We start from the raw sequence: 26474 nt of genomic DNA, 5'->3' as shown, positions 1-26474 counted from the left end.
GAAATGATTTGGATTTTAATTGGATAAAGTTTTGTTTCAAGATATTGTGCATTTTATTGAATTAAGATTTATGGGGTTGTTGATGAAATAATATAAGAGTTTAATTTACTTTTCCTTTTTTCGGAATTCAATCCCACTTGTTGTTTTTAATATTTGTTAAAGGTGATGTTTGGAATGAATATGGTGAAATTCTTGCAAGCATGATGTTGTCACATCTGCTTTACTTTGTTAGCTCTAGTTTTTCTTTGTGAAGATGTTTCCTTAGTAGATGTTTATGATCATTTGTATACTTTTTTTGGGTACATCTTGTACTCACTATTTGTAATATTTTTATTTTGTTATCTACTAAAAAAATAGGCTGGAGGCTTATTTATTTTTTCACATTTGTTTTTCATAATTTAATCTCTATTAAACTAAGAAACTGTTTTAATTTGTCTTTCCTTTAAGTGTTTGTTGTTGACAGATATGATCAAAATATTCTTCTTGAAAATTATGCTTAAATTATCTCATGATAAATTATTTATCATCATCTACTCCTATGCTCTAAATGTTAAAATTTTGTGGAGTGAAGCTCAGAAATTCCCAAATGGCAAGAGAATGTGGTATGAAACTAACTCGTGATGATGCCTTAGCATATCTTAAGGCAATAAAGGACGTATTTCCATATGAGAAGGGAAACTATAATTCCTTTTTGTATTTAATGAAGGATTACAAAGATAAAAGGTTTGGCTAGTTTGTACTAGTGTACCCATTTCTTGTCTTACTCATAACTTTTTTTCCTTTACTTTCTTGCATTTCGTTGTGGGCGTGTCTTGATTTATTTAAATAAAATTAATTTGTGTTTCTTTTGTTCAAATGTAGAATTGATATTGAGTATGTTGTAGAAAGAGTAAAGGAGATGTTTAAAGGGCACACTGATCTACTTTTGGGATTTGACATCTTCTTGCCAAATAAATATGAAATCATACTTCCAGTCGAAGGTGAAAATCTTCCTAAGGAGGATGACCAAACTCTTAGGAGGATGCATGATGAACATAAAGAAACTATAGATTCCTTGAATAAGATTAAAGAGGATGAACAACTTCCAAACAAGATACTTGAAGAAGCCACCAAATTCGTGGATCAGATTAAGGATAATGAACAAGCTCCTAAGAGAATTCGTGTTGGAGATATGCGAGCCGCGGATTTTGTGAACAAGACTAAAGTGGATGAAAAATCTCTTAACAAGATGCATGGAGAAGCCATAGGTTTTGTGGAAGAGATTAAGGAGGATGAACATCCTCCTAAGGGATTGCATGCTGAACATGAAGAAGTTGTACATATCGTGGAAAATACTGAAGTGGAGAACCAACCTCCAAACAAGATGAATGCTAGACATGAAGAAGGTAAAATCTTCAATGAAGTCATGTAACGCCCCGATTTCTCGAGTGTCACACAGTAACCAATTTTCACAAAAATTTCCGCCGATCCATTTATTACTCTTGATTAGGTGATAAAGGTCATTTTTACTTTTGAAAGCTCTTGAATGCCATTGCTAGAAATCACATTAGTGTTTTCCGATTCATAACATAACCAAAAACAGCGGGATAATGAAATATGTTTTGCATTAAACTCATAAACGGATAGAGCATCAATTGTTATAAAATCAACTGCAAGTAAATAAAGAAAACCGTGACCACACCCACGTATGGAAAAACCACGGCGGAAGTAAATAGTTTACATCAGTTACTCAAGTTCTCATAAAACTCAACAAAATAAAATGAAGTTCCAAAAGAACGCTCGCTCATAGGGCTCCCAGTCCAGTCATCAGTGTCACGGTCACTCGGCAGGTTCATCCTTGGGCTTCACATCTTCTACCACCTGTCTTCTCTTTTTGGGTCTCGGCCCCACCAAGTTGTTGTGTATAAACCTGGCGCCTCCACCATAGCGTCGCTGTCCCGTAACCGAAGCGTCAGACCCGTCTTGAGGCACGAACTCAGCAGGTGTCCCAGCCTTAGTCTCAGCAGGTGTTTCCCCGACTCCCTCGACCTCAGGTAGTAGGAACCTAGGAGGTGGATAGGGCATGTCAAGGATGCCCCCTTCAACCGTGCGAACCTCCACTATATTGCCGTCCCGGTCCATCCCTATAAAGCTAACATCCCCGACATAAACTCTGCGGATCCCGGAGAAGTCGGCTCTCCAGGCCCAATCATCTAGCTCCCCATCAAGTCTCAGCATCCAGCGATGCACGAACGTCGTTGTCGTCGACGCCATCTACCCCCCCCTCCAAATAAACACATAAACAACAGCAAGGGTCAGGTCTAAAAGAAAACACATAATACAATAGATATAATGAAGCAACTTCCATAATTACAAATAATTATCTCTTTTGCATTAGGGTTTAAGATGTTAGTTAGTCATCTATCGGTTCCTCACTTCACACAACCCACCAAAACTTCCATGGCCATCTTCGTGCTTCCGCAGAGGCACGGTTATCACGGTGACCGCAGTCAACCAAAATCACGTGGAGCCGCAATGATCCACAAAAGTTCACGGTGACCGCAGTCAACCAAATCACGTGAGCCACACCGGCCCACAAGTTCACGGGTGACCGCAGTCGACCCAAAGAATCTCCCTCGCGTGCAAGGTACCATCGTTCTCATGGTCCATAGTCTCACTAGACCTATGTCCAAAAGTTTATTCACAACATCTTGCAAGCGAGTCAAATCACTTCTTAAGATTAAGGCTCTAGGTCAAGTCAACTTATGTCTTTTACTTACTCATCTCAAGGTTTACACTTCTACAAACACAATTAAATTCTCAAGGGTAACATGGGAATTACAGCTAGGTGAGCGACCCATGTTACTAAACAGTAACAACCACACAAACTTACTTAACAAGATACCTAGGAACGTTCATCATGGCTTGTGTAACAAACAAAGGAAAGGAATCACCAAACCCCCATGGAATAGGGCTTGGCCGAGGCCTTCAAAGGCCCCTAGGGTTGCCAAGTAAAATTTTTCTTCCATTCCCTTTGTTCACACATCCATGGGACATTCCCAAATAATTAATCATTCCATAAAACTCAGCACCTTTCACCACAGCTCATATCCATAATATAATGAGAACTCTTCAAGACAACTTAACAAGGTGCACATCATCATGGCATCACGGACTCAACTCATAACTCAACACAAATATCATTTAAGAATTAAGAAACGGGGCGCCATGAGGCTTATGCATCGAAACAAAGGAAAACAAGGCCCCAAAACCCTCAAGTAGGGCTCGGCCAACCAAGGGAGAGTCCTTGGGGTTTTTCAAAAATTTTCTTTTCCTTTCCTTTGATCATAGACATCATAGAACAGCCCTCAAAAGTACTTTGCTCACATGAAAACTCAGAATTAAATCACATCTCCAACATCATGTTATAGCAATGTAATTCGCATAGCAATTTTGGCAAGTAAGCATGTGATTATCTCAAGGCATCAAGAACCATACCACATATGATGATTAGAGAGTAGCAAAGCATAGTATCATGCATGAAAAACACAGCAGCAACTCTTAACAATTTTCTCAGCAACCAACACATAACCAGAATTTCCTTCATAGCAAAGTTCATAGATTTTCAAGAAAACTCATGAAATCATTCCTAATCTACCCAAAGGATCCTAAGACCAGCCCTTACCTCGGGTTTTGAATGAATTTAGATGAAAAGAAGTAGGATTTTGATGGAGAGAAGTGAAGAATAGAAAGAGCTTCCTCTGCTGTCCAAAATTCTCCTTCCTCCAAGTGCTTCCTCTCCTTCACGCGTTTCCTCTCCTTCCTTGCGGTTTTTCTCTCTTTCTCGTGTCTCCTCCTCCTCCTTGGTGGGCGGTGGTTGCTGGTGGTGCAAGGGTGACAAGTGGAGGCCTCTTAGGAGCAAGAGGAAGGGTGCTGGTTTGCCTGTTTGGTTGGTGTTTACGTGAAATATTTTCTGGTGCTGTTTTGCATGTAAGAAAATAAGGATTTCACTCTAATCCTTACCCATGGGTGGCGGCCAGGGCTTGTGTGGGCTAGGGTTCTGGTTTCAGATCTGATACGGCCCAAGAACAGAGTATTAATGGCTCATTAAAGCTCATAATTCAGAGGAAAAACCAGCTGCAGCCCCCTTCCTTTTCCATGGGCAGCCGGCGGCTCACCAAGCCTTAGGGTTTTCAAAACCCTTGCTTCTTTCCTTGGATCAGCCTTCCTTGGCCCATAATGCTCCATTCAGCCTAAGAACCTTCTGATTATGAGTTTAATCCACCACTTAATCCAAGTTAAAAAGGTTTAAGCCCAAAACACAAACCCAACTTTTAATAAAATTTCGTAGGTACTGTACAGCCAGACCTTTGCTCATTAAAACAGGGATATCTGGAGCTACAGATATCGGATTTACACGAAACCACATCGAGAATTTTCTTAACTTAAAGGGCTACAACTCTCATGAAGGAAGTTTGCCCGAATGAAGTCGTTAAGACCCTCTAAAAATTCACACAAGTTGACAGTTCTAATCTGCCAGTTATCAAACATTAGCTAAAACTTCAATTTTATTCAAACTTCCATAAAATTGTTCCAAATTGAACTTAGGGCCTTACAATACCACCTCCCTTAAAAAAGTTTCGCCCTCGAAACTTAAGGGTTTACAAATAAATCGGGGTGTGACTCCCGCATCTTATCCTCTAACTCCCAGGTCGCGTCACTAGTCTCTTGGTTCCACACGACCTTCACTAAAGGCACCTCCTTGTTTCTTAAGCGCTTTATGCTTCGGTCGACGATCTTGATGGGTGGCACCTCCATTGTCAGATCATCTCTCAGCTGTATGTCGTCTGGCGTAATCACATGCGAATCATCTGCCATGTACTTCCGCAACTGCGACACATGAAGAACGTCATGGATGTTGGATAGGAACGGTGGTAGGGCGATCCTGTACGCCACCGGTCCAACTCGCTCCGTGATCTGGTACGGCCCAATAAACTTCGGAGTAAGCTTCTTGGACTTGATTGCCCTTCCGACACCTGTCATCGGGGTAACCCGCAAGAAGACATGGTCTCCGGCCTGAAATTCCAACTCCTTCCGTCGGTTGTCGGCGTAACTCTTTTGGCGACTCTGCGCGGTTCTCATCTTTTCCTGAATTCTCCTGACTTCCTCGGTGGTCTGTTGCACCAATTCCGGTCCAATCACCAAATTTTCTCCATCTTGATGCCAGCATAAGGGCGTACGACACCTCCGACCGTACAAAGCTTCGTAAGGTGCCATGCCGATGCTCGCATGGAAACTATTGTTGTAAGTGAATTCGATCAATGGCAGCATCTCATCCCAACTGCCCTTGTGATCCAACACACAGGCCCGTAGCAAATCTTCCAGCGACTGGATTGTCCTCTCTGTCTGCCCATCGGTTTGCGGATGATAGGCAGAGCTCAATCTCAACTTAGTTCCGAGGGCCTGCTGCAAGGCTCCCCAAAAGTGAGAGGTAAACCTCGGATCTCTGTCTGACACGATGCTGGTCGGTACACCATGTAGACGCACAACCTCAGCCACATAAATCTCCGCCAATTTCTCCACCTTGTACTTCAGGTTGATCGGGATAAAATGAGCGGTCTTTGTCAAACGATAAACAACAACCCAAATTGCATCGAACTTCCTCCGAGTTAAAGGCAAAGCCGTCACGAAGTCCATAGAAATACTGTCCCACTTCCACTCTGGGACATCTAGTGGTTGCAGCTTCCCTGCGGGCTTCTGATGCTCTACCTTCGCTTTCTGACATGTCAAGCAAGTAGAAACATACTCAGCCACTTGTTTCTTCATCCCAGGCCACCAGAAGTGAAGTTTCAAGTCCTGATACATCTTGCTCATTCCGAGATGGATACTCAGTCTACTCTTGTGTCCTTCATCCAGGATCAATCTTCTCATCTCTGCATCGTCAGGCACACATATCCGTCCCTTGCATCGCAGAATATTGTCATTCCCAATAGAGAACTCTGGTGCCTTTCCCTGAGTCACACGGTCTCGCCACTCAGCTATCCCTTCATCAGTCTCTTGTCTAGACTTGATCTCTTCCAAAAGTCCACTTGACACCGTCACCATTCCGAAACTCAGTCTTCCTGGTGCGAGCTTAACGTTCAAGCTCAGATCTCGGAAAGCCTCCAACAGTTCTAACTCCTTGACCATCATTGAGGACACATGTATAGCCTTCCGGCTGAGAGCGTCGGCTACGACATTGCTTTTCCCCGGATGGTACTGTAGAGTGAACTCATAGTCCTGAAGGAACTCCATCCACCTCCGCTGCCTCATGTTCAGATCCTTCTGATCAAATAGGTACTTTAAACTCTTATGATCGCTGTAGATCGTGAACGTACTGCCATAGAGATAGTGTCTCCAAATCTTGAGAGCATAAACTATGGCAGCCAACTCCAAGTCATGTGTGGGGTAGTTCTTCTCATGAGTCTTCAACTGCCTTGAAGCATAGGCAATTGCTTTCTTATCTTGCATCATTACACACCCCAAACCATTGTGTGACGCATCACAGTACACGTCATAAGGTTCTCCTTCCTTAGGTAAAGCTAGTATGGGTGCGGTGGTCAGCCGCTTCTTCAACTCCTGGAAACTAGCCTCACACTTCTCCGTCCACGCAAACGGTTGATTCTTCTTCGTCAACTGGGTCAACGGCGAAGTCAACTTTGCATAATCTTTGACGAATCGTCTATAGTAGCCAGCAAGCCCAACAAAGCTCCTGATGTCGCTTGCCGTCTTAGGTTGCTCCCATGACAGAATCGTCTCAATCTTGCTAGGGTCCACTGCCACACCCTGACTTGATATGACATGCCCCAAAAATTTCACCTCCTCCATCCAGAACTCACACTTTGAGCCGTTAGCATATAGCTGTTTCTCTCGCAACACGCCCAACACCTGGCGTAGATGCTCCTCATGTTCCTCCCTACTCTTCGAGTAGATTAGGATGTCATCGATGAATACCACCACGAACTTGTCCAGGAATGGTCTGAACACTCTGTTCATGTAGTCCATAAACACTGCGGGTGCATTAGTAACCCCAAACGGCATCACAAGATATTCATAATGCCCGTATCGAGTCCTGAATGCGGTCTTCTGGATGTCCGATTCCTTGACTCGGATCTGATGGTATCCTGACTTAAGATCTATCTTCGAGAAGATCACCGCTCCTCTAAGTTGATCCATCAAGTCGTCTATCCGAGGCATCGGATAACGGTTCTTCACTGTCACCTTATTCAGCTGCCGGTAATCCACACACAATCTGGACTTCCCATCCTTCTTCTTTACCAATAGCACAGGTGCACCCCATGGCGATACGCTAGGTTGAATGAATCCCTTTGAGGAGAGATCATCCAACTGCTTTGCCAACTCTACAAACTCCGCTGGGGCCATACGATAAGGTGCCATCGATATTGGTCCAATACCGGGCACAATGTCAATAGAGAACTCCGTCTCTCTGACTGGTGGCAAACCGGGCACGTCTTCGGGAAACACATCGACATACTCCTGTACCACCAAGATATTGCGCACATCACCATCATGTTTTGCTTCGGCAACGATAGAGTTCACATACGCCGGTGAACCCTTCCCCAGGCTGTACGAGTTTAAGTAATCCGTAACGCCGGGATCTGGGAATACTACCGCCTTGTTAGCACAATCTAAGAGCACGTGATATTGCGCTAACCAATCCATTCCCAAGATCACATCCAGCTCTTTGAGCCCTAAACAGACGAGGTTCGCAAAGAACTTCCGATCCTCGTAAACCAACGGACATTGCAAGCATGCCGTGCGTGTAACTAGTCGATCAGCGGCAGGGGTTGTCACCACCAGATCGAAGGGTAGATCAGCAGTCAGTAGCCCTAGCTTCTTCACACAATCCTCAGCAATGAATGAGTGTGTAGCACCCGAATCAAATAAAACCATTAGTGATGTTCCAGCAATAAGACACGTACCCTGGATAAGGTCATCAGTAACAGCAGCCTGTTCTCCTGAAATAGCAAAGACACGACCTGGAGCAGATGGTCGTCTCCCTCTGGCAGTATTCAGCACTGGCTCGGTCCTGGCCGCACTCGGGCAATTCCTCTCCACATGACCTGGCTTCCGGCATCGCCAGCATACAATCTCCTTGCCACACTCGTTGGCATAGTGTCCCTTCTCGTTACACTTGTAGCAGGTCACGTCCTCCTTTGAAACAGGGGCTGCTCCCCTCACAACATTTGGCACTTGGGCAGTTGGGCGCTGGTAAGGCTTTCTCATTGGCGCCTTGCCCTTATCGAACTTCCCCACTGATCTCTGTCCATTGAATCTTCCCGGTTGATTTTGTCCCGGGCGTGCTGATCCTCCGTTCTCTGGGCGGCCTCTCTACCTGTTTTCCATAGCCTCGACTTCACGGGCCTTCTCCACTAGCTGCTGGTAGAACCTGATTCCCAAAGGCCTCACAGCCTTCTCAATTTCATTCCTCAACCCTCGCATGAACCTGTTGCATAAGTAAGCCTCATCCACCTGGTTCTGGAAGAATCGAAAGTGTTTGGATAGGGCTTCCAAACGTGCAGCATACTCTCCCACAGAGGTAGGTCCTTGCCTCAAGCTGAGGAACATGTTCTCCATTTCTTCCCTTGCTGTTTCCGGGAAGTACTTATCCATGAAAGTCTTCCTGAAAGACTCCCAAGTGATGGCCTCATGGTTGGCCGTCATCAGCTGTCTGGCACTACGCCACCAATACTCAGCATCACCCTTCAGCATAAAAGTGGCCAAGTTGACCTTCTCGGCATCCGGGGTATGGAGTGCCTCAAAGATCTTCTCCATCTCCTGAACCCATAGATCAGCCTTTTCGGGTTCAGCTTCGCCTTGGAACTTGGGCGGTGCGTGCCGGTTGAAATTTGTTCTCATGCGAATCTGATCTTGAGCCAATTCCCTCTCGGCTCGCTGAGCTCTTCGAGCTTCCTCCTCTGCTCTCCTATTATTCTCTTCTGCCTCTCGCTGAGCCTGGGCTGCAGTCTGGGCAGTAGTGACGGCGACCTGCTGGGCGACGACCTGCGCCAGCTGGGCCATAGCCTGGGCCAACTGAGCGTTAGTGGGGTCCTGTCTTGGAGGCATCCTGCTTGAAATAGAACCACAAGCTAACGTCAGTGCCCACAATATCAATTAACTTTCAACAGTAAAATTAAGCTACCTTACCCCAAGTACCACGGCAATGGTACTAACTTCAGACAATCTCAATCAAACAACCATCTTAGCACACAAGTCTACCCAACCTCACCGCGAAGCTTTGAAAACATCTTTATCAAAACAAAAACATCAACGAGTTCGGAAACTCGTAAGCCCAAAACCCTTAGTGCTCTGGTTTCTCAACCGGAGCTCTGATACCACAATGTAACGCCCCGATTTCTCGAGTGTCACACAGTAACCAATTTTCACAAACATTTCCGCCGATCCATTTATTACTCTTGATTAGGTGATAAAGGTCATTTTTACTTTTGAAAGCTCTTGAATGCCATTGCTAGAAATCACATTAGTGTTTTCCGATTCATAACATAACCAAAAACAGCAGGATAATGAAATATGTTTTGCATTAAACTCATAAACGGATAGAGCATCAATTGTTATAAAATCAACTGCAAGTAAATAAAGAAAACCGTGCCCACACCCACGTATGGAAAAACCACGGCGGAAGTAAATAGTTTACATCAGTTACTCAAGTTCTCATAAAACTCAACAAAATAAAATGAAGTTCCAAAAGAACGCTCGCTCATAGGGCTCCCAGTCCAGTCATCAGTGTCACGGTCACTCGGCAGGTTCATCCTTGGGCTTCACATCTTCTACCACCTGTCTTCTCTTTTTGGGTCTCGACCCCACCAAGTTGTTGTGTATAAACCTGGCGCCTCCACCATAGCGTCGCTGTCCCGTAACCGAAGCGTCAGACCCGTCTTGAGGCACGAACTCAGCAGGTGTCCCAGCCTTAGTCTCAGCAGGTGTTTCCCCGACTCCCTCGACCTCAGGTAGTAGGAACCTAGGAGGTGGATAGGGCATGTCAAGGATGCCCCCTTCAACCGTGCGAACCTCCACTATATTGCCGTCCCGGTCCATCCCTATAAAGCTAACATCCCCGACATAAACTCTGCGGATCCCGGAGAAGTCGGCTCTCCAGGCCCAATCATCTAGCTCCCCATCAAGTCTCAGCATCCAGCGATGCACGAACGTCGTTGTCGTCGACGCCATCTACCCCCCCCCCCCCAAATAAACACATAAACAACAGCAAGGGTCAGGTCTAAAAGAAAACACATAATACAATAGATATAATGAAGCAACTTCCATAATTACAAATAATTATCTCTTTTGCATTAGGGTTTAAGATGTTAGTTAGTCATCTATCGGTTCCTCACTTCACACAACCCACCAAAACTTCCATGGCCATCTTCGTGCTTCCGCAGAGGCACGGTTATCACGGTGACCGCAGTCAACCAAAATCACGTGGAGCCGCAATGATCCACAAAAGTTCACGGTGACCGCAGTCAACCAAATCACGTGAGCCACACCGGCCCACAAGTTCACGGGTGACCGCAGTCGTCTATCGGTTCCTGTAACACCCCGATTTCGGTGGCGTCACTTTAGTAACCAAAAGTAAACTTAATGCGGAAAAACGTGAATATTTTTTTTTTTGATAATAATATATACTAGGCTGAATTAAATAAAACCCAAATGCGAAAAACAACAGAACTAATATACAATATATATATAACAGCCCCCGCTGTACGTAGCAACCTCGTCACGAGTAAACCTCCAGTGCCGGGTAATAAGAAGAGTAGCGCCCGTAGGCAATATGTACAAACCAAATATAAAGGTGAAGTGTCCGCAACACCATCCCTCAAAACTGAGAATAAGCTGGCCCATCGGCCTGAAACAAGACCTCCTAAGTCCAACCAACTCTCTGTGATTCCCGTAAAGAAACCACACAAAAAGCTATAGGTGGGAAACTACCCTGTCCCTAAAGAAACAAATGAAGCAATGACTGTCAGAGCTAAGACTCTACTCCTACACTAATCCTATCTCGAGGAGCTCACAACAGCACTCAAAACTATGTGCCAGCATGATCGTCGTCCGAATCTGAATCCAGAACGACTAAGTCTATATGCACTACCCGTCCTCCTCTCGCCACAGCGATACGCTCCGGTACTGGACTCACGGGCTTAGGGCCCGAACCCTGATCATCAATGATCGCAACGGTGGGTGAACTGGAGTCTGAAGAAGTCACTCCCACTGGCTCCTCCTCTGAGGGGTCCTCCTCATCTGAAGATAACGGTGGTGGTGGTGGTCCTCCTACTCCTGGTCCGCAATGCACACCAGGTGGCAAGTTGAAGCTGACAGTGCATCTCCGCAGCACTCCTGCTGTCAAGTGTCCTACTCCATCTACATGGTCCTCCATAATCCGCCCCGAGTACGTCGCTCGATGGCGAGCGGGGTCTACCACCCACGAACCGGGGTCGTCCTGGTCTATCATCTCGTACCTAATCCCCCCCGAAGGGTGGACCATTGTGAACCAGTCCGCAATGGACATCTGACAAAAGGCGTTGTCCGCCAAATCACACACAGAAGACGCGAGGGTCAACTCCAAAGAATTATGTAAATATTAAACCCAATAGGTACAGATAAGAGAATAGCCACTTAGGCTTATAACTAGACATAGCATCCTAGGGTTGCATATTCCATAATGAACATAAATGACAGTAATAGCAAATAACATGTTCCAAATAGGATTAACAAGTAACAATCACACTCAACAACTAAGTTAGTATGCATGTTGCATGAAATGCAATGCAGGTTAACCCAGTCAACCAATATGCATTCCGGAACGGATGGACATCAACGGATCAGCCCTAGCACCAGCCACGGTGGGACCATTTCGGCCCGCGTGCCTCTTACTCCAACAACAACGGTAGTCAGATCAGCATAAAACCCGAAGGCTTGCCATTTCGGTCTGCTACTAAGAGTCACCTAGCAGCGCTCTTACGCGGAAATCCTGGTCTTATAACCAATTTTGGAATCCGCCGTGGTCCGGTATCTCGCCGTGTATAAACCACTTAATGAGTGCATGCAATGCAGTGATTAGCCAAACAACGTCTCCGACTTCACTCGACACGTCGCCACGTGTTCTAGCTAAATTAATGTCTCTAAAAGCTTACCCTAAGGTAAAGTCGATTATGCGACAAAAGACACTTCTCACAACAACACATAACTCATGATGATCTCCAAATCATCCGACTCATATCAATCCGATGGTCGCAACTGCTCAACGAGCAAAGAGTATCACATACTCGGAAACTACCGGTTTCCCGGACTTATCCCCAGGATAGCCCAACAACACAACTGCTCCCAGAGCATAAGAGTATCAACATACTCAAAACTTATCAATCTCCTCAACACTTGGATCCGACGACACTTCTCGTTTTCCAAAACTAAGATTTGCATCCTAAGCTTCATTTCGAGTTTATTATCATTAATTGAATATTTAGAGGTTGTTTAATGTCTTATGAGTTTTCTTTACAAAATAATATCCTTTTTGTCTTATCGCAAACCTTAAAAGTTCTCGGGATCTTCTAATCCCAAATGGCTTCCAGAGAATGTCTCGATCCATGAAAAACCATAACAAGGCCCGAATCTCATTCGTCCTATCAAACTTCCTCAAAACTCTCAAAATAAAATCGGCATGACCTGCCCGCTATCCTCACTCCTCGGAATCACAGATATCATTGAAAAGGCATAATTAAATCAGCACAATCAACCAACATGTCATATATCAACATATTCTACAATAACCACGTAGCACTTAGCATATAAAGCATGCATCACACATCCTAGATTACCCCCTTAGCACGTACCATGTAATTCAATCTCAAAATCATTCAGTAGATGAATCATCTACATTGTCAGCCGAAGCCTCAGAAAACATTTTTCCAATCAAGCACAAACAAGTGCATAAACAGTAAATCAATGTCGAAAGCATCGACCCTAAGCATTAACTAAGGATTCAGTGAGTAGCCCTCACCTGAAGATTCTCCAGGATGATCTTCTAACACTTCCTCACAATCAAGGCCTTGCTCCTCTGGAAATTCCTCAAAAGCACCTTTAGAGCAAAACCACAGAAATACTATCAGAATCTATCGGAAACTAAGCTATCAATACTTACTAAGGTTACACGAAGTAGTACATACTCCGAGGTACGATAATCTAGCGCGAAAGGACAAGTTTTCGAAAAAGGAATTTTCCCCCTCCCCCCTTAGGGTGCTCGGCCACTATGGTTAATTAGATGGCTCGATTTTTCTTCGATCAAACTTGGTTCCTATGCTATCATAAGCCGTAACTAAGGGTATTCTAAACTCGGAAAAATTATCGGATCGAAAACTGTCGCAGGGGTATTTTGGTCAATATTTTAACTTAGAATTTCAAAACTGAAATCCCAAAAAGCAAATTGGATGGGGACGTCACCAACGACGTTTATGACAACTAATCCTACTAGCACTAAGCTATGGCGATAGTTTTCAGCCCAAAGGACGAAGCTTTACTCCAAAAATGGGTATTTGAGGCATAAATTGATTCCGGCGGAATTTCGGCGACATAACGGAAAAACTAATCCGACAGAAGTGCTCTTGGGCACGTAAGGAAGATGTTTAGAATCAAAAATGAAGTATTCAGGATAGTTTTGCAAAAACCTCAAAACTATGAGCTCAGAAAAGTCTAGAGAAAAGCTATGGAAAAAGCGATCAGAGGTAAGGATTAGCGACTATACCTCGAAACCTTGAAGTAGCAACTGATTAATCAACGATCAAGCAAGGATTGAACAAAAACTCTTCTTCCTCTTCCTTCTATGGAGCTCGCGGGTTTGGAGAAAAAATGGGTAAGATATTTGCCATTTTTTCTCCTTTCTTGCTATATATAGAGGTTGGCAAAACGCGGGAAAATGAAAGTTTCGCGAATCTGATTTTTCCGGCTTCATTCTCCGTGAATTCTAAGATAGGTTTTGGCGAAAGAATTCCAAAACTAAAAAGAGGTTCCCTTGTATTTTTGGCGACTAATGCAAAGTCGGTGTAAAACTATTTTACCCGATAAGTTGCTTTTTGCATCGAATGTCGGAATAGAAAACTTCCTTCTGAAGAAAGATTGAAATCATCAAGAGAAATGGGTGTACGCGTGTAGAATCTTCATTTGATGTTCTGAATAGAAAAAGTCTTCATTGTCGGTTGATTCTAGGGTTTTGAAATACCAGGGTTTCGGTTTCGGCAAACTTCCGATGATTGGAATCGGACGTTCGTAGATTCTAGAGTTTCGCCTCGAAACGATTGTGATATATGGATTAAGAGGAATTCTAACATTTCTCTGAAGATTTTTGGAATAAGTTTCCATCGTGACTTTAAGCGTAAACTAGCTATTTACTAGGGTTTCTGACCTAGGTTTAAGCGTATAACGATCGTGCTATAACTTTTATCGACTTCAATACGAACCTCAGACTTTTCCTGAACTTTCTCCTTCATACATTTATTTCATTTGGTAAACTCTAGTTCAGGTTTCCCTTCACGATACATCAACCCTAATCGTGAATAAGAATTTTATTCACTTGACACAAGCTTAAAAACTTGGGTCTTACAGTTCCTCACTTCACACAACCCACCAAAACTTCCATGGCCATCTTCGTGCTTCCGCAGAGGCACGGTTATCACGGTGACTGCAGTCAACCAAAATCACGTGGAGCCGCAATGATCCACAAAAGTTCACGGTGACCGCAGTCAACCAAATCACGTGAGCCACACCGGCCCACAAGTTCACGGGTGACCGCAGTCGACCCAAAGAATCTCCCTCGCGTGCAAGGTACCATCGTTCTCATGGTCCATAGTCTCACTAGACCTATGTCCAAAAGTTTATTCACAACATCTTGCAAGCGAGTCAAATCACTTCTTAAGATTAAGGCTCTAGGTCAAGTCAACTTATGTCTTTTACTTACTCATCTCAAGGTTTACACTTCTACAAACACAATTAAATTCTCAAGGGTAACATGGGAATTACAGCTAGGTGAGCGACCCATGTTACTAAACTGTAACAAACACACAAACTTACTTAATAAGATACCTAGGAACGTTCATCATGGCTTGTGTAACAAACAAAGGAAAGGAATCACCAAACCCCCATGGAATAGGGCTTGGCCGAGGCCTTCAAAGGCCCCTAGGGTTGCCAAGTAAAATTTTTCTTCCATTCCCTTTGTTCACACATCCATGGGACATTCCCAAATAATTAATCATTCCATAAAACTCAGCACCTTTCACCACAGCTCATATCCATAATATAATGAGAACTCTTCAAGACAACTTAACAAGGTGCACATCATCATGGCATCACGGACTCAACTCATAACTCAACACAAATATCATTTAAGAATTAAGAAACGGGGCGCCATGAGGCTTATGCATCGAAACAAAGGAAAACAAGGCCCCAAAACCCTCAAGTAGGGCTCGGCCAACCAAGGGAGAGTCCTTGGGGTTTTTCAAAAATTTTCTTTTCCTTTCCTTTGATCATAGACATCATAGAACAGCCCTCAAAAGTACTTTGCTCACATGAAAACTCAGAATTAAATCACATCTCCAACATCATGTTATAGCAATGTAATTCGCATAGCAATTTTGGCAAGTAAGCATGTGATTATCTCAAGGCATCAAGAACCATACCACATATGATGATTAGAGAGTAGCAAAGCATAGTATCATGCATGAAAAACACAGCAGCAACTCTTAACAAATTTCTCAGCAACCAACACATAACCAGAATTTCCTTCATAGCAAAGTTCATAGATTTTCAAGAAAACTCATGAAATCATTCCTAATCTACCCAAAGGATCCTAAGACCAGCCCTTACCTCGGGTTTTGAATGAATTTAGATGAAAAGAAGTAGGATTTTGATGGAGAGAAGTGAAGAATAGAAAGAGCTTCCTCTGCTGTCCAAAATTCTCCTTCCTCCACGTGCTTCCTCTCCTTCACGTGTTTCCTCTCCTTCCTTGCGGTTTTTCTCTCTTTCTCGTGTCTCCTCCTCCTCCTTGGTGGGCGGTGGTTGCTGGTGGTGCAAGGGTGACGAGTGGAGGCCTCTTAGGAGCAAGGGGAAGGGTGCTGGTTTGCCTGTTTGGTTGGTGTTTACGTGAAATATTTTCTGGTGTTGTTTTGCATGTAAGAAAATAAGGATTTCACTCTAATCCTTACCCATGGGTGGCGGCCAGGGCTTGTGTGGGCTAGGGTTCTGGTTTCAGATCTGATACAGCCCAAGAACAGAGTATTAATGGCTCATTAAAGCTCATAATTCAGAGGAAAAACCAGCTGCAGCCCCCTTCCTTTTCCATGGGCAGCCGGCGGCTCACCAAGCCTTAGGGTTTTCAAAACCCTTGCTTCTTTCCTTGGATCAGCCTTCCTTGGCCCATAATGCTCCATTCAGCCTAAGAACCTTCTGATTATGAGTTTAATCCACCACTTAATCCAAGTTAAAAAGGTTTAAGCCCAAAACACAAACCCAACTTTTAATAAAATTTCGTAGGTACTGTACAGCCAGACCTTTGCTCATTAAAACAGGGATATCTGGAGCTACAGATATCGGATTTACACGAAACCACATCGAGAATTTTCTTAACTTAAAGGGCTACAACTCTCATGAAGGAAGTTTTCCCGAATGAAGTCGTTAAGACCCTCTAAAAATTTACACAAGTTGACAGTTCTAATCTGCCAGTTATCAAACATTAGCTAAAACTTCAATTTTATTCAAACTTCCATAAAATTGTTCCAAATTGAACTTAGGGCCTTACAAGTCACTTCATGCATTTTGTCACAATAATTAGGTTCATGACTATTAGATATTGCAAGTGTTTCAAATTGGTTAATTAAAGCTCTGATGTTCATAGAAAGGTTAAGTAATATTATATTATTTCACCTTAATCAGATTCATTTGTTTTCATACAGACTCGGTTTCATGACAATAACAATGTTTACAAGTCCTTTATTGACATCATGGATATGTTGGGAGAGGGAAAAAAGTCGATGACTGAGGCTTTCCATGAGGTATGTGTTATTATCAAGTTCGAAGTCTGACAAATTTTCTATATATATATATGTCATTTTACCGTTTCTCACCTCTTGTAAAATTATATTTTCAATCTCTTTAATTATACATGTCAAACTTCTCCAGGTTGTTGTGATTTTTGAGGGACACATAGATCTTCTTCATGAGTTTACTACTTTTTTCCCTGGTGCCTCAAGAGGAGCAACTACTTAACAGAAGATGATTTATACCAAGAACTTATGGAAGTATGTAACAATATGAAAAATGAACATAAAGCTTGCGTACATGATAAAACGAAGGATTTTGGTGTCACTTATTATGTGGATGATCAAAGTAAAACATGTAAGTGGTGGTAGTGTGAGAAATTTTTAGGAATGCTTTGTTTGTTAAAGCGTAATCAAATGTATTTTATACATAGTTTTATGGTTTTATCTGGATTTCCTCTTAAGGAGTTAAGAGCCTTTTGAACTTTCTCTTTATATTTTCAACTATGCAATGATTTTTTTATCCATAACTATGCAATGATTTAAGCTACTATAGAGAAAGCCTCCGAAATTTTGATCACTATTAGCATTCATGTGATTAGGGAGAAATCTATTTACAATCCATTAATAAGTTTTATGGCATGATAATTCATTATAATGCTTATAAATTTGTATCTTCAGTCTTTATAGATAAAAATAATAATAACAGTTAGTAAGCATAAGTACATAGCAAAATATTTAAAAGTAATAAAAAGAGTAAAATACATTCACTCCCCTCAAGGTTTGCAAGATTGACACTCCACCCCATTCTTTTTTAAAATCTACACTCCACCCCATTTTTTATAAAGGCAAAATTTAGTGACGAAAACAGATTTGTCACTAATAAAACATAATTACTAATTAATTAAAATTTAAATAAATTTAATTCATATACACTATCATACATTAATTTATTAATTTATGAAAATAATTTTTCTGAATTAAATTTAAAAAAACCATCCACTCTGTCTGTTAAGTCCACGTCTCATCTATCTGCAAATCATATTTCTCACCACAAACGGTCACCACCAAGCCTTAGCGAGCCTTATTAGTTTATATTTTTGTTAAGGTAGAGTTTAGGTTAGTATTGGAGTTATTGATGAGTAAGCAACTTTAAAAAAACAATAGGACTCGCTATGGGATGAGGATTCCTCAGGGATGCCTTGTTAAGGGCTTTGAGAATTTTTCTTATGCGGATGGAAACAATCTCGATTTCCAAGTTGAGGATTCCTAAATGATGCCTTGTTAAGGGCTCTTGAGAATTTTTTTATGCGGATGAGAATGATGACAAAAATCATCTCAATAAAAAGTTAAGGACGAGGGTGGAGATCATTTTTCCTTCCTCTCGGTGTCCCGCCCTTATCCATTGATTCTTGGAGTAATTAAAAAACTTACTCCAAATCTTTGCTATTGATTCATTAGATAATAAAGAGTGAGATTATAACATTTTAATCCCTCACGTGACCTATCCTTACATTGTAATGTATACACTGACCAGAACCAACCACATACCTCATGCGAGAAATTGCTCACTTGTAATGAAAACTTTACAATTTGGATATGTTGAATGTCTGAGGAAATATTTTAAGTGTTAAATTCAATACGTTCTAGTTGAACGATTAACTTTATATTTTAAATTGCTTATTTCGTAAACTTCACTTATTATGTGATTAACTTCATTTAATGTTATTTAAACTTTTGTATTGAATAAGATTTAGTTGCCTTATCGCTTGTATTGAATTATATATTTAATTTCATCTTTATAACCTAACCTAAACTCTACCTTAAGCCAGTGCAGGGCTCATAGATGAATTTTCCTGCACATTTGATGACTCTATTTCTTGTGAAAACCCTATGCTAGTTCCTCCAACTTCACTATGGCCTTCATTCTCATCTTCAAACCGGTGACCTACCTTCTGAGCTGGACCTGAGCTGGACCTGGACTTTTGAATGGCGTAGAACTTTGAATATTTTCACTTTTGAAACCCCCACTTAGCAGTTCTGTATCATGGAAGAGACACGGATTTCTGCTGTTATCATTTGTTTTCAAGGCAGCAGCCTCCAAAGGATGACCATGAGAAATGTCCATGTTTGATGCATATGATGGATCTTTGAAAGAAGGAGATGGATGTCCATCATGTTCAGACCTAGATACAGAAAAAGGTGGAAGGAGGGAAGTATATTTTGAAGTATGAGTATGACTATACTCTGCGTTCATTAGGGGAGTTTGTATCTGTATACATCCTAAAGATTCAGAATCAGTGTTTGGTCTGCGCTTGTGGATGCTATCCTGAGAAGTAACTCCACTGGAAGAGTCTCCAAAGGATTGCTTCAGATTTGCATATTGCTCTACATGAGTAGAGGGGTGATCAGAATCACCATTATTTAGGTAGCCGTTTTTTCTCTTTCCTGTTGATGGCTTTGACAGCTTCCTTTCAATCTATCAATAAAGCGACATACAAATTAAGAGACAATTCATTTCAGTTTATAAGTTCACCTGAATTAAATAGACCAGGCAGTCAAATTAGTTCACCTTCAGTATAAAGCATTAGCCAGATGAATGCAACAAAACACCCAAAAGGTAAAACAGCCGTAATTGAGTACAGCAAAAGAGGTCAAGCCCAAGCATGGATGGACATGTTAAAAAATTACTGCGCGCATATTTGGGCTGTGCGCACATGAATTTTTTTACTGCGCACCTATATGGAAAACATTTCACATATTTGGGTTGTATCTCAAAGTAATTTAGAATATCTTCAATTATATTTAGGATTGGTTTCCATATTTCTTTATATTTCATGATTTGTTTCTTTATTTAATTAGGATTAAAAGAATAATATATTAGAATATGTAAAGGTCAGTACTTTGTCTCATGTAATGACATCCAACATATCATTAACAGCAATTTCAATTTATTATTCTGTGTATTTCTTTCCCCCCAATACCTAAAAGACTTGACCGTATAACTTCTAATTGGTATCACAACCTACAACATAACTTATTGCTATTTTACCCACGAGTTTCCAAAAATCTAGACTTTTTAGCCTTGTCTAGACTATTTCGTCACATCTTTAGTGAATGTGGGATCTTAACATTTTCAAAATATCAACTGAATTGAATTCTAAAACATATAAATTTTGACAATATAGCATTGAAATGTCAAACACAATCAGGTCTAGTGCATAAATCATAGCATACACATGTAATACCATGCTTCAATAATTTAATTCAATGGCATTAAGAATTAACAAGGTTTGAGGCAAACTCAAATTTATTGTGTCATATGCCTTTGAGAGGTTCATTTTGTGAATGAATATATGTCTCGACCCGTGTGGTTTGGTTAAATAATCCACACAGAATTGTAGCTATATAATCTGAAATTGAGAAACTAGGAATCCAAGTTGTAAAATGAGTCTTTTTTGACAGTAAAAAAAGGAAAAGAAACGGTTCCAACCTTTGGTTTATGCACCAAGCCATCTTCAACACCGGACGTCATGTCTGATTCACTGAACATTGATAACGAAGCAGGAACAGCATCATGGTCGACATTCATCTGAGACTTCAGATTTTTATTAATAGGAGATGCCTTTCTGCTGCAATCATGAATTGTCAGACCTTCAATATTTTCATTTGGGTTGATATTATTATCTGATATACTTTTGAATGGACTTGCTTCAGCAGATGAAAACTTGAAGTCAGATTTCAGTGCATCATCAGATCCCTCAGTTCCATGTGAAGATGAGAGCCAGCAGAACTCCTCTTCATTATTGAGGCTCCCCATTCCAAAAGTTAAGTCACAATTTCTGCAATTTTCAAAGTAATATGCAGATATTTATGAAAATCATGATCATGATGAATTGAATGGCATTCATACAAAGCAAAAGGCAAATAAACTTTTGTCACACAGGAGAATTTCTTACAGCATCGTCCTATCAATATCTTCAAAGTTTCCAAAATCAAGCCACCCATCATTATCAAGGAAGCTAAGTTCATTATCAGGTTGAGATATGTGACTGATTGAATATTGAGACACAGTATCATCCTCCATCAAACACTTGTCTCCTAAGATAGTATCATCCGCACAAAGTTCACCACCAGTAGAATCTAAATTGCTGCTCTTGAAATAATGATCAGACATACTTCTATTATCTGATGTTTCCCTTTTCTGTTCTTTGCATGAATCACCAACACATGGAGAAAGCAGATCTTCAGGTTTGTGAGACCATGAACCTTTCTCCGACATTCTTTCTTATTTATTCAGATTTGTTGAGACAATCCCTCTTTACCCTGAGTACAATAGCTACTCACATAATCAGCAGTTCATGAAGTGATTTCTTACAGCTATCACACTGTATTGTGGACTGGTCCTTATGCCTGTCACCGGCTGGAGGCACTATCTGATCATCAGTTTCACCAAATTCATCTGACACATATCTAGAAGCTGCGACACCAAGACAGATATTCAGAAAACTACTTATAACCTGGCATCACAGAACATCATAAATCCTCATAAACAAATCACTGAACCACATATAGACAGAAACAAAGGTCAGTACTAGGTGGCTCCCTGTCTCCCTCAACATTAATATATCCTAATAGGCTAATACTCACTGGGGAAAAAAATTATATCATTCCAGACAGCATCAACCTCTCTAAACTTGTGAAGTGACAAACACTAGAAAATTTTACATCTTTGTTGGCAAATAAACCACAGCTTCTAATGTTCAATTGGCAAATTAAACATGCTCAGGTAGATTATTAATTCCAAAGAAACTAAGAAGGAAACAAACTGCTCATGAGTCTGCAATTCTGGAAAAATGTACTCTCTAAAGCTTTGTCTTTGAGTCAGAACATTCAATGTAGCTTTAAAAAATGTATAACAGGATTGACATTAAAGTTATAGCATGTAAAGAAGTGTGGATACGTATTTAAATATATCATCTGCATCTCTTTGAATCTAGAATCCTAAGATATATTATTATGCATCAATCTGTAATCCTAAATGGTGTATGAAGGAGCAGATGTCAGTGCAATAATGATAAACCTAAGGAGAGGTCGGTGCAATTTGCTATTTTTTTAAAACAAAATATAAGCAGTTTTAAAGTGTTTGTTTCTCATCCAACTACTTGAATAAGGAAATGTTTGATGCTGAATAAATGTATAAAATGCCCTCCATTGCACTAAGTGTTTTCAGCATTTCTTCACTTGAGAACACTTTTGGTAGGTACTAAACAAACATCACCAGACCATTTTCATTTTGATAACTTCTCATTTCAAGCACTGAATTGAGTTTTCAAACAGCACCTGAATGTTCCAATTGCATTCATTATCCATATAAACTTTCAGCAACGACAACCAGTGTTATCAGATAGCGGCGTAGTGTAGCAGATTTATGGCTAATCGCGACGCCGCTATTGCCCTCTACAGCGCGCTATTCGCCGCTAAATAGCGGCCGAAATAGCGGATTTTTGGCTCACCGCGATGGTCCACGATCGTAATTTGACAACACTAACGACAACGAACATCAAACTTTAACTATATACATATATAAATGCTCAAAACTCATAAAAACTTCTCAAAAATCACGGCATTCATAATTAACAGTAAAAAGTAATAGGTGTCTTAAACAAAAGTAAACATCCAGGTACCAACATATAAAAGTCAATGTAACAAAAAAGTTTAAACTAAATTGCCTAAAAACTAGAAAATTCAAAATAAAACTTTCCTAAACAGGAACCACATGAATCATCCTCTTATAGATCCAACTCTTCCACTTTACCACTTTCACTACTATCACAGTTCTATATCACTTCCTCAAACTATGCTCTATTCAGCATGTTTCTGAAGCTAAAAAACCCTAAAATACACCAAAAATAACACTAAAACATAAATTAAATACAAAAAATTACAGGAATCAACCATGCAGCCATAACTAGCATGTTTTCAGAAAGAAAATCGTGAAAAATACCTAATAAGTAGTAATTTATGTTCGTGTAAATTGAAAATTCGAAGAAAAAATGAACAAGAACAAGAGAAAAACCTGGAATCAGAGCACGGTTAACTGAATCTTGCGGAGAATTTGAGAGAGAGATTGAGAAATGGTGGATTTGAGCTCAGTTCAGGTGTGCAGTTAGGTTTTCCTCTACGCTTCTTCCAGAGGCTTCTTCTTCTGTTCTCACCCGCACAAAAAGTTTCACTGTTTGTTATGTGAATGAATATATAATAATATAATACTAATTTATTATTATTATTTAATTATTAAATGTTAATGGTGTTTTGAAATTGAAGCGAAAGGCGTCACGGAGAAACCGACACGTGGACATGGAAATTCGGGGTTCGTGGCGGGGAAGTGGGCGCTGAGATCCGATCAGTTACTGTGTTTGTATTCGTCCACGTAACTTTAAGTGTGTTGTGATTTTGACACGTGTCTGGTGGGCCAGTCTACGTCGACAACGGTACGTGGCCCCGCACTATATTAGACCAGACTCTCTCACTCCCCATGTGACCTAGTTGTGGTTCGTGCCTACTCTTGATTTTTCTTCTTGCTTTGCTTTTTATATTCATGGTGTGGAATCCACATTGGAGATTAAAAAATGAAATAATAATTAGATAATTAGATAATCAGAGAGAGTAAAGATAAATGATACATGTAATGTGATTAGAGGAGAAGAAAGAGATAGAGTAAAAAAATGTTGTCATATGTGTGTTTAGTAGTACACATCATATTGTAAAAAAGATACTTCATATGTCCCTAATTATAAGTTAAAGTTATAAAAATCACGATTATTAAGAAAATCTTAATTGATGCATTGATTTTTAAAAAAATGGTACAATCTTCTATATTTACTCATATTTAAGTGGGTAGTACTAGGAGGAAAGAGAGTAAAAGTGAGTTTCAATTTCAAAATTTTGGAATTGAAAATGCAATGACAAATATGGAAAAAAATATTAGCTTTTGCATAGTTAACTTATATTTAGTGAGATCACATAAGTCTCAATGTTAGCTTATAATTAGAGACGGAGGGAGCATGTTAGTTGGGTGGCTCATTTGAAAAAAATAATAAACATAGTAGAAAAGTTTAATAGGGTATCAAAGTAATATAGGTAAATATATTTTTTTTTCTATTTTTTATTTCTTACACGGCTAACGTTCAAAACTAAGGAGGCTCACCCGTAATATAGAGAGTGTCACACGAATCAAACAACGAATCAAACAACAAAGGAACAAAATCATAGACTAGACTCGCTCACTCCCCAATCCATGTGACCTAGTTTTGGTTTGTTCCTACTCTTGATTTTTCTTCTTGCTTTGCTTTTTATATTCATGGTGGAATCTATAGTGGAAATAAAAAATGCAATAATTATTAGACAATTAGAGATAAGAAAAGATAAAATGATACACATGATATGATTAGAAGAGAAAAAAAGTAAGGGTTGGGTAGGTCTTATAAGACATAATAGTATAAGGTTATACAATACATTATAGACATATTTATTGTTTCGTATTAACATTGTATTGTATAACCTTATACATCAAGCTCCTTTTATACATTAAAATGATGAATTATTTAATTCACCATAATAAATAATGGATAAAGCATGATAAGAGTGTGATATATAAGCCCCATGAAAATGCTTCATCATCGCCACCACGATTTACAGTTTACACGCGGTCACAATGTCAAGTTATTCAAATGCTAGGAAGTGTGACATAGAGAAGTTTGATAGAAGAATCAATTTTGGCTTATGGAAAATACAAGTCAATGATGTGTTGAACAATCGCGACTTCACAAGGCGTTGAAAGGAAACACTTCCAACTTGGAGAATGAGAAGTGGGAGGAACTAGATCTGAGAGCCGCAAGTGCAATCCACCTATGTTTGGCTAAGAATATTCTTACAAATGTGCAAAGTATTTCATCAGCCAAAGAACTTTGAAAGAAATTTGAAGGGTTATATTAGGCAAAAGACAGTTCAAATCGATTGCTGCTGAAAGAGCAGCTCAACAATTTACGCATGAAGAATAATATGAAAGCCTCGGATCATTTTAGTGCTCTCAATGGAGTTGTCTCCAAATTAGAAGCTATAGGAGTCGATATTGAGGAAGAAGATAAAGCACTAAGACTCATATGGTCTCTTCCATCTTCATATGATCATATCAAACTTGTTTTTAAATATGGGAAGGAAACTTTGAGCTTTGTGGATGTTGTCAACCAAAATATTTCTAAAGAAGAAGAATGAAATGTGAAGATAAACACTTCAACAAGCTCAGCGCTGGTAGTTATAGGTGGGCTTTATGGCAAGAAGAACTAGGGAAGGAATATTACATGCTGGAAATGTAGAAGGTTTGGGCATGTTGTCTAGGTGCAGCAACATCAGAAAAGGGCTCTGAGGCAAATGTTAGCAATATCTCCCTCATTTTAGGAGATGATGATGCTCTCTAAAATGACAATGGCATTAGCGCACTGTGTAAGGCCCAAGTTTTAACGCTTTGGATAAGTGAATAAAATAAAAGAGTTATTTGATTAAGATAAATTTGGGAAGGAAAGAGGTTCAGGAAAAGTCCAAGAATGTATCGAAAAACCGAAAGAGTTATAGCACGACTAACATACGCTTAATCCTAGGTCGAAGGTATTAGTGAATAGTTAATTTACGCTTTAGGACTCGATGGAAACTAATTCCAAAAAAAATCCTCAGAGAAATGTTAGAACTTCTCTTTTCCGTCCTTAAACAACCATTTCGATGCGAAATCCTGGAAAGTACGAACGTCAAATTCCAATTCTCGGAAGTTTGCCGAAACGGAATCCCTGATAGTTCGAAAAACCTAAGATCGACAGACGATGAAGACTTTTTCTATCCGGAAACTCAAATGAAGATTCCACCCGCGTTCTCCTACTTCTCTCATCATTCCTAATCTTTCTTCAGAAGGAAGTTTTCTCATCCGACGATCACTGCAAAAAGTAGTTTTTCGGGATAAACCGACTTACACCGACTTATGCCGATTTTGGATCTTTTGGTTTAATTCCAAGAATCCTGTTTTGAGTTCTGGAATTCTGTCGCCAGAACCTATCTTAGAATGCGCAGAGGAACGCGCAGGAAAAATCGGAATCGCAAAAAAATCATTTTTCCGTTTTTTCCAAAACCTATAAATAGCTTGAAAAATTAGATTTTTTGCAAAAAAACCCATTTTCCCCACCCCCAAAACCGCGAGTTCCTAGAGAGAGAGAGAGATCCAGATCTTCGTCGTTTCTTGCCCGTTTGCTTCACCGATCGTCACTAATCGAAGACCTCGAGGTAGGTAATCTATACTCTCCTTCGAATCGTCGTTTCTGTCCATTTCTCCTGCGACTTTCTGAGTTCAAA

General features: G+C 40.5%; 3 protein-coding genes across 3 annotated transcripts; 1 reads left to right on the top strand and 2 right to left on the bottom strand.

The window, feature by feature from the left end:
- The first annotated feature begins 586 nt into the window (after positions 1-586).
- LOC130712613 (paired amphipathic helix protein Sin3-like 5) lies at positions 587-1411 on the top strand. The gene is made up of 2 exons (XM_057562438.1): positions 587-723; positions 862-1411. Exons 1-2 carry the CDS (start codon positions 587-589, stop codon positions 1409-1411), a joined length of 687 nt encoding a protein of 228 aa, XP_057418421.1.
- A 2787-nt stretch (positions 1412-4198) lies between these two features.
- LOC130712612 (uncharacterized) lies at positions 4199-8265 on the bottom strand. The gene is made up of 2 exons (XM_057562437.1): positions 7297-8265; positions 4199-4243 (listed from the first exon to the last, which is right to left on the bottom strand). Exons 1-2 carry the CDS (start codon positions 8263-8265, stop codon positions 4199-4201), a joined length of 1014 nt encoding a protein of 337 aa, XP_057418420.1.
- Positions 8266-18844: 10579 nt separating this feature from the next.
- On the bottom strand, positions 18845-23299 carry LOC130714073 (protein LNK1-like). Its single transcript, XM_057563939.1, has 4 exons — positions 23155-23299; positions 21035-21555; positions 20569-20917; positions 18845-19554 (listed from the first exon to the last, which is right to left on the bottom strand). Exons 2-4 carry the CDS (start codon positions 21355-21357, stop codon positions 19024-19026), a joined length of 1203 nt encoding a protein of 400 aa, XP_057419922.1. The 5' UTR covers positions 21358-21555; positions 23155-23299; the 3' UTR covers positions 18845-19023.
- Between the last annotated feature and the right edge of the window lie 3175 nt (positions 23300-26474).

The sequence above is a fragment of the Lotus japonicus genome, chromosome 4 (assembly GCF_012489685.1).
Source record: "Lotus japonicus ecotype B-129 chromosome 4, LjGifu_v1.2".
NCBI lineage: Eukaryota > Viridiplantae > Streptophyta > Magnoliopsida > Fabales > Fabaceae > Lotus > Lotus japonicus.
The sequence above is the reverse complement of the archived record's forward strand: the minus strand, read 5'-3'. Positions and strand labels throughout refer to the sequence as shown.

Coding starts and splice junctions, on each gene's coding strand:
- LOC130712613 (XM_057562438.1), top strand. CDS start 587: ATGGCAAGAGAATGTGGTATGAAACTAACTCGTGATGATGCCTTAGCA. Junction 724..861: donor AAGGATTACAAAGATAAAAG/GTTTGGCTAGTT, acceptor GTTCAAATGTAG/AATTGATATTGAGTATGTTG.
- LOC130712612 (XM_057562437.1), bottom strand. CDS start 8,265: ATGAGAAAGCCTTACCAGCGCCCAACTGCCCAAGTGCCAAATGTTGTG. Junction 4,244..7,296: donor GGGGTGCACCTGTGCTATTG/GTAAAGAAGAAG, acceptor ACTCATAATCAG/AAGGTTCTTAGGCTGAATGG.
- LOC130714073 (XM_057563939.1), bottom strand. CDS start 21,357: ATGTCGGAGAAAGGTTCATGGTCTCACAAACCTGAAGATCTGCTTTCT. Junction 20,918..21,034: donor GATATTGATAGGACGATGCT/GTAAGAAATTCT, acceptor TGAAAATTGCAG/AAATTGTGACTTAACTTTTG. Junction 19,555..20,568: donor GCTTGGTGCATAAACCAAAG/GTTGGAACCGTT, acceptor CTTTATTGATAG/ATTGAAAGGAAGCTGTCAAA.